General features: G+C 31.1%; 1 protein-coding gene across 1 annotated transcript; it reads right to left on the reverse strand.

Moving 5' to 3' along the window:
• Positions 1–6,815: 6,815 nt before the first annotated feature.
• On the reverse strand, positions 6,816–16,735 carry LOC130440833 (facilitated trehalose transporter Tret1-like). The gene is made up of 2 exons (XM_056774194.1): positions 16,551–16,735; positions 6,816–8,192 (listed from the first exon to the last, which is right to left on the reverse strand). Exons 1-2 carry the CDS (start codon positions 16,657–16,659, stop codon positions 6,880–6,882), a joined length of 1,422 nt encoding a protein of 473 aa, XP_056630172.1. The 5' UTR covers positions 16,660–16,735; the 3' UTR covers positions 6,816–6,879.
• Between the last annotated feature and the right edge of the window lie 205 nt (positions 16,736–16,940).

The following is a 16,940-nucleotide window of genomic DNA, read 5'->3' on the forward strand; positions in this document are numbered from 1 at the left end:
AATCATAGTTTCCGAAAAGTCCTTAAATAAAACCAATTTGCCGGGAAGAATTTCAATCGGGTATTGAAATGTTGAATTTATGACTGTTATAGAAGAAATGTCAGCCTTGCATCAAACTTTGACTAATAAAAGACTGTCCATAAAGAAGATGAAGAATTTAAATATCGGAAAGTTGAAATCAGCAAATTTATAGAGAATATTTTTATTAATTTACAAATTAGAAACTTGTCTGGGCGATAATCATTTCCTGTGTTGTGAGAAGATTTTTGGGCAACAATATCGATGCTAACTATGAATACTTGGCTAGCTAATGAACTTTTAGATTCTTAAAAATCGTTTACCAGGTGTAAGTCATTAATAATTGATTTCTTTTATTGCCATTCACCACTTTTTCATGAGAATTTAAAAGTTATTAGAGATGAGCGAGGTGAAAGGTTACACCAAGCTATGAGAACAAAGGAAATTAATGTAACAAGTTCTAAAAACTCCGGCTACAATGGGTGATTATTGCCGGTTTTTAAAAAGAGATGTAACTCTTTATAGAAAAACAGAATCTGATATTTTAGATTTGTTATGTGTTAAATATTAATTATGTATAATCAATACACAACGTTAATCAACCTGCTAGACCTTTTTTTGATTATTTTCGTATTCAGATTTATTTTGTCCACGATTTATAAGTGAATCTGATGCATTTATACGATAACTTCTGATATAATAAAAGACATATTACATTTTTATTTGAATTTTTTTGTGATAATTCAGAAGCACCTTATATATTTGGATAATTTAAATCTATAACATATACTATATAATTATATTTTAAAAGTCATTTTTTAGAAAATATATTCTGCTTCTCACAGCTTATACGGCACCGACATATACTTCACAAAATTTTATACAAATACGGTTAGGGTGTACAAGATCGATGGGGAGGTCCGAAGCATTCTAGGATGAAACCCTACCGATCGTGAACCATTCACAAAACTTTGATTTAAACCGCATAAAGCATTTCTTTACTATACCTACGAGTGCGACTATGACCTTCCTTTTTGTGTTATTTTGTGTTTTTGTGTTATTTGTTATGATAGTCAAGTTATAAAATATAGTTTTTAATTTTGAATACAGTACAGCGTCGATTATCCGAACGTTCGATTATCGGAATTAGTTTTTGTTATTTTGAATAAAATTAAACGAAAAGAAAATTATTTTTCTTAGAACATCTGTCACGGAAGCCATCTTAAATTATTTATCAGAAACTGCTTCGTGACATATTTGTATCTGGTTCATAAGTGTGTATCTGTTCTATCTGAAATTAGATGTTGAGGTTTACTTAGAGCTATATACCTAATTTGTTCATTGCCTTTGATCATATGAAACCCTTTCTGTTTATTTGATAAATATCACAGGAATAAAAAATTCTGATTCAATCACCAGGTACGCACATAATCTTGACAGTTAGGCGGGAAGCTCAAATCTTAAAACTATGTAAGCCCATTTTATGTGAAGAAGCATTGGAATTAAACTTGAAACTTAGTGGTAAACCAATCTTGTATAATGATCTAAGCTTTCAGTTGCAGAACGACGATGAAATTGTTAAAAAATTAATACTTGGTGAAGATCTCACATAGGACGATGATGTAATTGAGGAACCCGAAGAAGTTGACTCGGGATCATCTCATGGTGTTCCGATGGCTCAAAGGTGAAGAAGAGTCAGACCAAGCGCAGTTATTACAACTGAAGACGATTAGAGATCTAGCTGCCATGAGAGAAAGTTGACAATGAAGCAGACAAGACATTCTTTATGCTACAGCATAGAAGGATAAAAGGAAATTATTACGCAGTTAAAAAAAAGTGAATTGGATCACACATTAGCTATCGAGTTCGATGTTTGTGAATCAACTATAACAGGAATAAAAAATAATTCTGATTCAATTACCAGGTACGCGCATAATCTTGACAGTTAGGCGGGCAGTTCAAATTTTAAAACTATGAAAAAAGCGAAAACGGTGTAAAAACGGTCTTCTGGACAGCTCATTTTGTGTGAGAATCTTCATTGCAAGTTCTGGTTGGTTTGAAAATTTTATGTGTGATAATCTAGGCTTTCAGTTGCTGATAGGCGATGACTTATGATAATCTCATGGTGAGGCATTCCAAGCACTGGATTTTGCATTCCGATGGCTCGAACGTGAAGAAGAGTCAGACCAAGCGCAGTTATTACAACTGAAGACAATTATAGATCTTTTATTAGATACACTTGGATTATTATTTTGTATGCACGTAACTACATATTTTTGTTCTTTCCAATATGTACATGTAGCTTGATTGAACAAAGTCTTAAAGAAAAGTCAAAACGTCAAATTTCACCTTTCTTCAAAAAATTATTAAAAAAACAAATTTTAAAATAGAAAAGACCTAGAATCAAAGACATTTAGAAGCATTCATTAAATTAATTATAAAATTAATTATAGTTTCTGATTTCTGTTGGGCAGTTTAACACAAAATTGTCAAAGAAAATTGGCGAGATATCAAAGCCCCCAGAGGTCAAAAATTTGGTGGTAAAAATATGTAAATAGTTTGAGAAAGTACATAGGAAACTGTTAATCTTTGTAAATATTTTCAATAATAAATAAATGTGTCAGAGCGTTTGTCTGGATTATATTTGAACTGCCCTCCTAATAATTTAAGTTTTTTTGGTTTCTCTTTATACTTATAATTGGTTCGCTTACCTTTGTGATGTCTCTTATTATTGTAGCATCAATTTGGAAGTAATTCTATCAAAAATCTTATTTTACTTATACAGTAATTCTACGAACAAATCGTTGATTATATTGGTATCAATTTAAATGTAAATTTATATTTTACTAAATAAACGTATGAATACAAATCCCACGATACATTTTCATTTAATCTGAACTATGATTCCCCCAAGACCAATTATATACGTAATTACCAATTGAACGATTAAGAACTAGAGATTAAAGAAACACCAAAATAAATACGTTCGATCTCATAATCCATGAATGAATATTTAGGTAAATTATATTTGAATTGGAAATATGAAGATTTTAACAGAGTTAATATAGAAGAAGGAGAAATAATTTTTTGGACTTTGGATTTTTTAATAATATAATTGACTTAGATAAACCGATAATGATATGATCGATATGAACGCTTTGACACATTCATTTATTATCGAAAATATTTACAAAAATTTGTAGTTTTTCTAGCTGATTCCCCTTTCTAATTAAACGTTGTTGTCACCTCTCCGAAAGCTTTTTAATACTTTTATCGAAGAAATCCTTTACTCCTCTACCTCTCCGTCGTTGTGGAATTTTTGACCTATGAAAGCTTTTTTCAGAAGTTATATTTTATCATATGAGAGTTCCAAGACTTCCTGCTAGCATGCTCCTCTGTTTGGAGTGATACACAGTTTTGTTTTTGTGTTTTCAGAATGTTAGAGTAGTGTGCAACATTGTGTGCGCAGAAAATCAACGTAGAGCGCACTAAAATTTCTGTTTAAACCTACAGGAGGCGCTAGTGATCAACGAAGCCGCAGATATATTTCATATTACAGATTTGTCAAAGGTTTATGAATCTAATATGAGCCAAAACAAATAGCACGGCTGCATAATCCTTTTACCAAATTCAGACAATTTATACCTATACCTTGTTATTTATAAAACTAGAATCCTGAATTTTTAGTAACCAAGCAAGCATTGTATATTTACTTTTCATTTTATGGTTTATTGAATGATTTGTTATCATTGTTACTAATATCAACCTTACATTTAGATAACGCCATCTAGCAGCAATAATAAGATTATTATGAGAACAGTTTAAATTACTACTAATAGGCCAATGTAAGAACTTTCAATCTCGAATAAATTTTCAATTTACATTTAGGCGAACCCAGCCTAAGACATTTGAAGAAAAATTCTTTCTTAACATTTCTTAAGATATCTTGGGAGAGAAAAGAGATATCGAGATGCGGTTTTCACTATTTTGATGTTAATTTAGTTTACTATAAAAAGATCTACACAAACTTTTATGCTTCTATTTAACATTGTCAAGAAAATCCACAATATCTAAAATACATCAAGTTTAAAAACATCGGTCAAACACATACAAAGTGCCAACTTCAGATGAATTTTTGAGCATTTTGCATTTTCAATTTTACATGCTCAAATAAGTCCTTTAGTTTGGTGGATCTAATATGAAAATAATTTCCACGTGTTTGGGCTAATTTTCGTATAAATTTTTTTCTGATGCTGTAATATAAACTGTTCCTAAGATATAGCCGTTCTCAGTTACTCACCCGGTACAATTAGTTTTCATTGACATAAGATATAGTTAATTACTTAGAAACTTAAGACAAGACTCTCAAGTCCAATAAAACTAACCGATCTGATATTTCATGCATCTCACAGTTTTTGGCGATAGAAAAATTGAGTTGCAGCATATTTCATTTGTAGCATTTGTAGATACTGCCCGCGTGCCGCTTCCGCCAATAAGGCCCGCGATCGCAATGTGTCACAGAAAGAAGAATCATGTTTTTTAGAGCTTTTATACTTCATTTGGACGTATTAAATAGTCGTAGTCTCAAGTCTACGGATGTTTATAAGTAATTTCAAGGGCAGCACGTACCTATACAAGCGAAATAGAAAGATAGCATCGCCATCTCTTAGCAGCAAGCGAAAATATCATTTATCATATTATTTTTGTCAGGAACGATAGAATCTTCCACGCGCCTCGCGTCTTCACTAGAACCTTCTTTAACCATATAAAATGAGTGCGTCGGCGCGACGTGAGTCAGTTGAGTCGAGTAATCGAAGCGATAGGGTTGGAGAAGGTACTGTGCATTTGATTGTGTCGTACGTGTGCGATATCCATAATTTCATAATTGTTACGATTTTGGCAGATTGTCATCAAAACGTATAGTTGATAGTGAGTGTAGAGTTTTTCAGTCTAAATGGAAAATTGCTTACAATTTTATAGGATGGGAAGGTAAACCACTGTGTTTGATTTGTAATAGAACAGTAACTGAGCGAAGATGCCCTGAAATCAAGTTTTATTATTGTATTAGAAATCTCCAAAGTCCAGAAAGTCCATTATTCAAAATTTTTCTTTCTCAAGAAACACTATTGCTTCAAATAAAAAAGATTTATCTCAAAATTTGGTTCTCCAACTGAAAGAGAAAATTAAGGAATTACAAACTTTTCACTGGCTGTTGACTAGACACTGATACTGTTGATACAGCTCAAATTGCTGTTTTTATACGAGGTATTAACAGTAACTTTGAAATAACTGAAGAACTATTAAATTTCGTTCCATTGACAGGTACTACAATAGCAAATGATATTTATTCTGCAATTGAATATTTGATATTAGAATATGAACTGGAATATACTTAGCAGCACAACTACGGATGGCGCTCCTATCATGACTGGCAAACATTCGGGCGTTGTAACTAAATTGAAACAGAAAACATCAGGGAATTTTGTGAGATTTCACTGTATAATTCATCAGGAATCATTGGCGCCCAAACATTTAAAAATGGATCTTGTCATGCAACCTATAATTAAAATTGTAAATTTTCTAAAAGTTTTCTGATGTCCCTTATTTCACCGAAGTTCGTTGGCTCAGTCGCGGAGTAGTTTTAGAAAGATTTTTTGCATTATAAGTGACCCTAGTCAAGCTTTCATGTTAGAAAAAAGCAAACCAATTGATTATGACAATGACTGGAGGATTAATTGTACCTTTTTGGTAGATATGAATAAACACTTGACTGATCTGAATATAAAGTTATTGGATAAAAACCTGATTGCCAATCAAATGTATTCATATATTCAAGTCTTTAAAACAAAATTGAGGCTGTGGGGAAATCGGGTGAAAAATCAAACTTTAGACCATTTCTCTCATCTAAAATCATTTGGCACAGTGAACCAATAAAAAATTGGATGAATATTCTCAACTTCTGCAAAATTTGATTACGGAATTCAACAATCGTGTCTTTCACAAAATGATTGAAATGGAATTCCCAATTTTCAACAATTCATTCAATTTGAAGCTTTACAGGCACCAGTTCATTTGCAAATGGAATTGATAGATCTTCAATCGGATAGTATTTTGAAAAAAAAATTTAATGATATCTACGCTTTTATATTTTATACATATTTGAAGAGTTTGGATAATTACACGGAATTAAATAAGCATGCAGCACGAGTTCTCTGCATGTTTGGTAGCACCTAATTATGTGAGCAGATGTTTGAAAATAAATAAGAACAAGCATTGCACAAGACTTATAAATGACCATCTCCAATCAATTCTTAAAATATCTACAACGAATATGATACCTGACATCAATGAGCTTGTCAAAAACAAGACAAGTCAGGTGTCTGGATCCTCGAGCTCAACATTACTGCCTACCTTCTTTTATAACTTTGATATAACTTTTAATAATCGTATATTATATACTTATATAATTTAATAAATAAACTATTATAATAATTCAGTTAATTTTTTTTAATTTTCAATCTGACTCACCTACGAATTCAAAATTTGATAAATAACACTCTGCAAAATTGAGTTTGACACCTCTGCTCTAGTGGAAGATTTTCCTGAATCTACACTAACATTTTCAACTGAAATCAACAGTGTTAATTAATATTTAAAAGTTTATATCAAACAATCACCATCTTATCCTTTTAGCCAATCATTTTCAATAGAACTTTTCCAACATATTAACTCCAGATTTACAATAAATCATTTCATATTTACAATTGCTGTAGAGGTATTATGGAAATAAAAGCAACGAAGAAATCACAGTATTTATTTCTATAATAATAAACATAGTTTACTCCGATTGAAAAGTATCTGTTACATGTTTTTCAGAGTTTCTTGAATCTCTTCTAAAGTTTTTCCTTTAGTTTCGGGTACGATGAAATACGCCAACACAGTAAATAACATATTACAAGCACCAAATAAGAAAAAAGGGCCATACAGTCCCGTATAACTATTGAAATAGTAAAAAATATTGTTTGTTATTATAATATTCGCAGCGAAAGCTACTGTCAACAAACTTATTCCTTTAGATTTAACACTAGTTGCAAATAACTCACCCAACATCAAAGTTGGTATTATACCCACACCAAACGAACTCACTACAACGAAACTGAGCATTCCCACCAAGGGAAACCATTTAATCGGTTCTAAATCTATATACGTATATACACTATCTATATAAAAATACACTGCTTCACTTAAAACAATAATTCCTGCTAATAATAATGATGACATGTAAGCTTTACGTCTTCCAATCAATTTAGACGCATAAGCCGAACACAAATACATAAATACCGTTAATCCCGTATAAATAATAGCCGATGTTTGATAACTGATACTCCCTCCGGCTTTTTCAAAAATAAATTGCGTATAAGACATAAATACGTAAACACCTGTAAGTAATTGAGAGGTTCTTAAGAACAATCCAGCAATTAAAGCCTTTCGATTCGCTTTTATTTTTATCAAATCCGCCCAACTTCCTTTCAATTGCATTTCTTCTTTAACTGAAGTTATTAGTGCGTCCAATTCGACTTGTACGTGTTGTTTGCCTCTTAAAAACCTCAAACTTTGTCTAGCTTCCTCTTCTTTTCCTCTCATAATCAAATAATATGGAGATTCGGGTACGAAATAGAAAAGAAACGGGAATAAAACGGGTATTACTAAACCGATATAAGACGTATCCGCCACGCTGCAATAGCTCCCAACTACATTTATAATAAATTGTCCAGTAAAAACAGCTATAATGAAGGAGTTTCCCCATATTCCTCTAACTTTTGGGGTCGATACTTCTCCAATATACACCGGAAGTCCCGCAAAAACTATAGCGTCTGCAGATCCAGCTAAAAATCTAGCTAGATACAACAACCACACGTCGGTAACGAATGCTTTCATTAATAAACTCGTCACCATTGGTAGTTCTGCTATCAGGAGGGTTTTCTTCCTGCCAAATATATTCACAACTGGGGATATTAATATCGGTAGTACTAACATTCCTAATGAATGGCAAACTGCGAAGTAGGATGCTTGTTCTTCGGATATGTTGTAAGTAACGTTATCTTGACTTATCTTTAATAGAAAAGGCGATGGCCAAGCGTACAGATATCCACTGGTGAAACCCACTAGGGATGCTGTAAAAAACATATATGTATATTAGTAATTTTGTATTACACAACGCGTAACTAATTACAAAAAGTTTCCAATAAGACAAATTTTGTTCTTAAATCTATTTTCAACCTATTTGGAATCTTCTATCTCTTCATCCTTATTTTTACCTCTCTAGACATTCTAGAAATACAATGCTTATAGAATCATAGTATTACAAATAAAGGAAAAGAAATTTTCAATGCTACTTACTAACTACGGAACCCTATTAATAGGTAAAGCAACATATAAAAAATTCTCGACTCGACACACTCAAATTATTCAGAGAGAAAAGGAAGTTTAATTTTCGAAAATTGAGCTTTATGAGAACTGAAGATCGGTTGAATAAGAAATGTAAGAAATTAGTTGAGTATAAAATATAACAAAATGTTCCATTGCCAGTACAAGACCTTATTTGATTTGAAAATAGAAATAAATTTCTTCCATAGATTTGGAATATTTCATAGAGATATTCGGTACATATATAGAACAGAAAATTCTCAAATGATATGATCTATAATAGTTAATCCTCATTTTAAAAACAGTGATTTCAGTACTTCGAAATCAGATGTGGTATAAAAGTAGTTTAATTATTGAACTATTTGCATAATTTTTTAGTGAACATTATTTGTAACCAATAGACATTTCACAGTAACTCAGAAAATACTAAATGAATTTATATAAAGTTATAAAAAATTATTCACTGAGAATCTGCCTCACTGTCATCAGAAAGAAACAATTATCGGTTCTATAAGATCATCAACAATTCTATCTAATTTGAACATTTCATCTTCTTCTTTCATGACATGCGCAACACGATTTTGACAGTGAATGTTGTCTATTATTTTGTAATTTAAGAAACGGTGAATAAATTTATATGAAGTAATGAAAAACGATTCACTGAGAATCTGTCTCAGAAAGAAACAATTATCGGTTCTATAAGATCATCAACAATTCTATCTAATTTGAACATTTCATTTTCTTCTTTCATGACATGCACAACACGATTTTGACAGTGAATGTTGTCTATTATTTTGTAACTCAAGAAACGGTGAATAAATTTATATGAAGTAATGAAAAACGATTCACTGAGAATCTGTCTCAGAAAGAAACAATTATCGGTTCTATAAGATCATAAACAATCCTATCTAATTTGAACATTTCATCTTCTTCTTTCATGACATGCACAACACGATTTTGACAGTGAATGTTGTCTATTATTTTGTAACTCAAGAAACGGTGAATAAATTTATATGAAGTAATGAAAAACGATTCACTGAGAATCTGTCTCAGAAAGAAACAATTATCGGTTCTATAAGATCATAAACAATCCTATCTAATTTGAACATTTCATCTTCTTCTTTCATGACATGCACAACACGATTTTGACAGTGAATGTTGTCTATTATTTTGTAACTCAAGAAACGGTGAATAAATTTATATGAAGTAATGAAAAACGATTCACTGAGAATATGTCTCAGAAAGAAACAATTATCGGTTCTATAAGATCATCAACAATTCTATCTAATTTGAACATTTCATTTTCTTCTTTCATGACATGCACAACACGATTTTGACAGTGAATGTTGTCTATTATTTTGTAACTCAAGAAACGGTGAATAAATTTATATGAAGTAATGAAAAACGATTCACTGAGAATCTGTCTCAGAAAGAAACAATTATCGGTTCTATAAGATCATAAACAATCCTATCTAATTTGAACATTTCATCTTCTTCTTTCATGACATGCACAACACGATTTTGACAGTGAATGTTGTCTATTATTTTGTAACTCAAGAAACGGTGAATAAATTTATATGAAGTAATGAAAAACGATTCACTGAGAATATGTCTCAGAAAGAAACAATTATCGGTTCTATAAGATCATCAACAATTCTATCTAATTTGAACATTTCATCTTCTTCTTTCATGACATGCGCAACACGATTTTGACAGTGAATGTTGTCTATTATTTTGTAACTCAAGAAACGGTGAATAAATTTATATGAAGTAATGAAAAACGATTCACTGAGAATATGTCTCAGAAAGAAACAATTATCGGTTCTATAAGATCATAAACAATCCTATCTAATTTGAACATTTCATCTTCTTCTTTCATGACATGCACAACACGATTTTGACAGTGAATGTTGTCTATTATTTTGTAACTCAAGAAACGGTGAATAAATTTATATGAAGTAATGAAAAACGATTCACTGAGAATATGTCTCAGAAAGAAACAATTATCGGTTCTATAAGATCATAAACAATCCTATCTAATTTGAACATTTCATCTTCTTCTTTCATGACATGCACAACACGATTTTGACAGTGAATGTTGTCTATTATTTTGTAACTCAAGAAACGGTGAATAAATTTATATGAAGTAATGAAAAACGATTCACTGAGAATATGTCTCAGAAAGAAACAATTATCGGTTCTATAAGATCATAAACAATCCTATCTAATTTGAACATTTCATCTTCTTCTTTCATGACATGCACAACACGATTTTGACAGTGAATGTTGTCTATTATTTTGTAACTCAAGAAACGGTTAATAAATTTATATGAAGTAATGAAAAACGATTCACTGAGAATATGTCTCAGAAAGAAACAATTATCGGTTCTATAAGATCATAAACAATCCTATCTAATTTGAACATTTCATATTCTTCTTTCATGACATGCACAACACGATTTTGACAGTGAATGTTTGTCTCATTTTCCAAGGCTTGCGTCAAAAGATCCTTTATATCTTGTAGTTTAAAAGTAGTACTTTTGACTGTAACTTCATTTTTCACTCGAGCTCAAATCAATTCTATAGGGTTCAATTCACAGTAATATGATTCAAATAGAACCGTTCTTATATCAAATTTGTACAATGTTAGATGGTAACAATTTTTACTTATCTTGTTTTATTGTAGATGTTGTTGGAACCTTTTCTCTCCTATAGCTGTGGCAAGATCTATTGTCCATTATAATTACAGCACCTAAATAGTCTTAGAAATTCAATAAACTAGTTTTTAATAACCATTCTATTCATATTTTCATGATAATCTCCAGATTCTTTTCGTACATTTGTTCAAAATGGATTTTTCAAACCTTAAAGAACAGCATACAATGTTCCGCTTTTCTGTAGACCATAAGTGGGTCAAAATTACAGAGCCCTTTTTTGAGGTGGGCGAATGATATCTGTTAGTACTTGGAATTTTATCTGAGTCCATTTTCAAGTTAGTCCCGACGAGAACTGTTTCTATATTTTAATTAAACAATAACAAGAGCGCAAGGAAAAACAAAATGGACACTATTCATTTATGATCCCAACTTTTTCTTATTTTTTTCCACAACATTGAAGAAGTAAGAAGAAAACAAGGAAGGAGCTGTTTATTATTACTACAAATGAGTACAAAAAAGTTTCAAACAGTGGAAGCACCGGTGGAATGAATATATTAGATTATTTTGAAGCAGATAAAAAATTTGGAATCAAATATTTTTAAGAATATTATTTGGCAACTACATACTTCGCACACCCCATAAAACTAGTTATCGAAATGACAGCGCTCCTTTAAACAATATCATATCTCTAAGTTGAGACAACCCTGTACACATTAGTCTGTGTAATCGATTGAAAATAACAGTCTACGTGTCGGATATCTTAAATAAATAAATTAATTGTTTTTTCAAAGTCAGTATATACGTTTGAAAAAAATCAATGCCCTTGCGTGATTCAATTATAAAGGAATATAAAGTTTTTGGAAAATATTTACATAAATTAATAATTTATCATTTTAATAATAATGTAATTGTGTTTATTAAATATCATCAATTGTTTTGTTGATCTCAACAATCTTATTTTCCAATACAGGCTGTTGGCCAAAGTTTCTGCTCTTAATAAAAATATTTTTCAAGAACCGTTTCCTTATTTGAGTTAAATATTTTCATTATTAATTATATATATGTACGAGGTCTAGCTATTAAATAACGTGACTGGTTACGAAAAAGGGTTTTATTATAAAAATTATTCCACATTCGAAGGCTACCCTCCCCTAGCCACACATATTTCCATACTTTTTTTCCATTGATCGAACAGTGCTGGAAGTCTTCTTTGGTGATGGCCTTTAGGAGCTTACCGTTTCCGTAGACTTAAATCGGGTCCCTTCCAAAACATATCTCTTTCCAACCTTTCAAGGAAATTGGAGCAGACCCGTTGATGCCAAAGCTTTTGGTCAGGAGTATAATTCCTCGTGTAAAATTTTTCTAACCGTTTCTTTATCGGCTTTTACAGCCTCAGCAATCATTCGGATGATCATTCGACAATCTACATACACAATTCAGTTGATTTTGGTCACTGTTTTCGGAGTTGAAACAGTCACAAAACGACTTGGGTGCTGGTCATCTTCAGTGTTCTCTCGGCTCTCACTAAAGCGCTTACACCCCTCAAAAACACGCTCACGAGATTGTCCTCATAGGTTTTGTAGTATAAAACAAAACATTTTTTTAAAACCAAGAATAGTTTAGAACTAGGTGCGATTGAAGATCATCGTCATTTGTGAAAGTTTGACCATTCAGAGAATTCAGCAAACTTCGAAATAAATCGGATGGTGCCAGATCAGGGCTGTATGGGGGATGTTGCATCACTTATCAGTCAAGCTCCAATAGTTTCCCACGAGTTGCCAAAGATGTGTGAGGCTTTAAATTATCATAACCTTAACGATTTGACAATTCTGGCTATTTTTCTTTGATTGCTTCAGCTGGTGCATAGTCTTGATGAAATAAGACTTTCATCTTAGCCAAATGTGGCCGTTTTTGCTTGATCTCTTCGGTCAAACGTTGCAATAACCTCGCAAATTACTTGCTGTTGAAAGTTTTTCTTTTTTCAAGATAGACAATGAAAGTTATCCTTTACATATACCAAAAATCCGACACTATGACCCTCTTTGGTGCCGATTCTTCCTTTTCTGTCCATTTGAATGTTTCGGATGTGAAGTGATGGACCCACGTTTCATCCATTTCAGTCGACGATCATTTAGTACTGCTTTGTGGAATTTCCTCAAGGTAGAATCTAGGTCAGACTAGGTACTTCTGGGACCATCCTCGTGATTACAATTTATAAAAATTTTTTTCAGAATGTCTCTTTATGGCAAACCGTTTCCTTGGCACGTAAAACTATCTCCAAATCTACATATCTCCTAAACTATTAATTATATCGAGTTAAACAGAGAGTTTTTTTAAATCACAGTTTAGCTGTACAGATTGTCCCTGTAAAAGTTACGGATTGTTAACCATTGGACATGAACCACCTCCAGCCTTCAGATAGTAGTCTAGAACTATTGATTCCGTCAAACACACTACGTGTACATGCGCAACATTGATAATCCTTATTCAGTTCCCAAGATACATTGGACGTATTCAGAATTCGTTCGGAATTAGAAATCTGTGCTCCACGAACACAGGATTTTAAATTAGCTTCTCTTTTTGTTTAACCTTAACAAATGTACACTTGTCTGTAAATTATGTCATTATTTAAATTGAATATTATACTTTTTATTTGATGTCAAATAATTTTATTTGTATGAAATAGTGAACAGAAAAACATTTAATTAAACCCAACCAAAGCAAAAACTCGCTCTTCTCGCCGCTTGTACATTGGTTTCTTGATCGCTTTCTTACTTGGTTTGACTGCTGGATATTTCTACGCTTGAATATAAATATGTCATAACTTTTATTTCGATAATAATTATTCTAAAGCAAATTATTAATCCAGCATTATGATTTAATGTTATCTCTATTTGCATAAATATCTGTTTACACAACCTTTGGAATGATAATATTGTAAATAGTTCTTTTATTTAAATAATAATAATAGTGATAAAATAATTTCGCTATACAAACAAAGCAGTTAATCACGTGTGAGTTTTCATAAGGAAAAGGTGATAATTATTATTAATACAGATCAAATTTAAATTATGAGAATATGTAGAAAATGTATTTTTGTGAATTAGACGTTTTCTAAGAGACAAAACTCTAGTAAAAGTAATTGCAAATAAATTGAAGCAGCTGTATTGAGGTTGCTGTTGGGGTAGGTAAAAAGGAATGAAAAACGATATTTCGCGCAGTTGTAACTAATTGAAAAACTTTCGTAACAATTTTTCACATAACCTCACAAAAATCGATTCCTCCGTTCTTATATAAGGGTAGTAGTCCTGGGAAGATGGGAAACAAATCGGAAAAACTGGTAAGAAGTAGATATCGAGACACGGTTTCTTGCATTGTCCTCCATTTTTCGAGAATTGCTTTCTAGAGTAATAAATGCATTTTGCAATTGCATAAATTTTCGAAAAATTATCAAACGATTGTAAACCCGGAAAAATTGTTGTTCTAAAATCGTTTCTCGGTGCTTTTCGGGAATGCTAAGGCCAATTATTCTACATCTTTAATTTCAAAATTTTATTATAGATTATAAAAATTTAGGTAGTTTTATAATTTCACGGTCCACTCGTTTTTTGGGTCTAGAAAATCAAAACATCTCCCATTTCTATTAATTTCTTTGTAAAATCTTCGTTTTTACAGCGTATTTATGAAAAAAATATGGGAAATATCTCACCTGGAGTTTTATGACTTTAAATGTGATCATAAACACACTTCTTTGCATATAATCGTTCATAACTTTTTTACCAGGCATCAAACGCAGTTCATAGATTTTTTTGTTAATCTACACAAAAAAAACGAACATTTTGGAAAAATAAAAGATAAAATTGAAAAACTTTTGTTCATTCATTTTTTATCTCTAACAGTCTAATTCAATTTTCCTTATTTAATATTTGCAGATTATGCTGTAGATGTTTATCCGACCTCATTGTCAATACGAAATCATCTGCGAATATGAAATCCTCAAGTCCTCATATCAAATTTTCATCTCACTCTTTGTCCTTTCTATTGTTTCTTCTTCTATTTCTATTTTTTTTTTGGTGAATTTCATCGATTTTCCGTTGTTTCCTCGTACTGAATATTTATTGTTTTTATTATTGTTATTGTCTTCTGATCTATATTATTATTAAGTATTTGATCATTTGATCCTTCTACTAAATCTATAAAACATAAATAAATTTCATTATCTTCATCTATTGATTCCTCGCTTCATTGTCTAATTGTAAATCTCAATATTCTTTTCTTTATTTTTGCTCGTATGTTTTGGTAGTTTTTACAATTTTCTACGTCGCCTCTTTCATTATATTAAGGTAGTATAATTGCTAGGTTCCAATTTATAGATATTTTTTTCCTACTCCATGAGTAATTCTGATAATTCGTTTATTTCCTTCTCTTCTGTATTTAATCATTTCAGCAGTTATATTGTCTTTTTCTGGCGCTTTCCCTAGCTCTAGTGCCTTAATTACTTTTACTACTTCTTCTTTCCTTATCTTTTCGAAAACTTCATTATTTTATATTTCTATCATATCAAGCTCAATATCCGCATTTGTCCTCATTTCATCAATTGTTTTAAATTGGCATTAACGTTGTTGTTAAGATTGTTGATTTTGAAGCGCTATCTTCCTACTCACGTCTTCTGTTCTGGATGCTAAGTATGAACGCCCAATGTCAATGACTCTTTGGTTGGTAACTTAGGTATTAATTTCTTCGCTTTATAATTATGAAAATTCATAAACATTGTAATAATGTCAAGAGATACAAGATGACCTCCACCTAACATATTGTTTGCGTCCGAAGGCCAGCTCTGACCAGCTACAATGGAATTTTAAAATTAGGTGAAGGCGCAATGGACGGTATTCGTTTGATGTTTGATTGTAAACAATTTTTAATAGCAAGCGTTTTATTTACATTATTTCTTTTGAATAATTTCCAGGAAAGTCTATTTATTTATTTGTTTTGCTTCTTTTTGTTCTAGAACATTGTAGAATTATATTTGTAGTATATAAATAAGTTTACGTAGCGCAGTTAGTTAGTTTTAAATAAATAGTCGTGGTGAAAAGAACGAAATAATAAAAGTAATCGCAGATATTTTTTAAGTGATATTTATAAGTAAATTATTATAAGTGTATTGTATAGTGTGTAAATAAATTAAGAATGTATGAGACAGTGTTTATTAATTCACCACACGAAAGTGTTTTATTTTGTCTTAAAATTTATTATTACACGCTACTGTACTGAATTTATGGATTTCAATAGAATTATATCATAAACACGTACTGTTATTTTATCTGTGATTAATAGTAAATAAATATTTTGAATCAAAATTTAGTAATATTGTTAGGTCCACTGATTATGTAATTTTTTTATGATGGTGGTGGTATAATAAAACTTTTTAAATTAAAATGATTAATGTACCTGTGAGTATAGCAATCACTTGTGGCCACGATTTTTCTTTTTCCGCTTCCTCGCTTACGGCTACAACCATTTTTGGTTCCGTTTTATCCAAAACTAAATAAATTTTCATTCCATAATTATAATTGTTAATTAAATTTTACGTTTATTACTCTATATTATATCTGCATATACACACTGGGAATGATAAGAGTTGGCCTTCATCACCTTATTTAGAGAGAAAAATATTAATATTAATGAGTTTCTAAAACGTGTGAAAACTGAAATTCCTTTTTTGTGAACTGTACTGTTCATGAACTTTTATTCATTTTCTTCTTAGTGTTGATAGATGACATGATACTTATTTTAGAGGATTATAACGTTTATAATCCAGATTTAAAGAGTGAAATGATA

This window comes from Diorhabda sublineata, chromosome 2 (assembly GCF_026230105.1).
Source record: "Diorhabda sublineata isolate icDioSubl1.1 chromosome 2, icDioSubl1.1, whole genome shotgun sequence".
Taxonomy (NCBI): Eukaryota; Metazoa; Arthropoda; class Insecta; order Coleoptera; family Chrysomelidae; genus Diorhabda; species Diorhabda sublineata.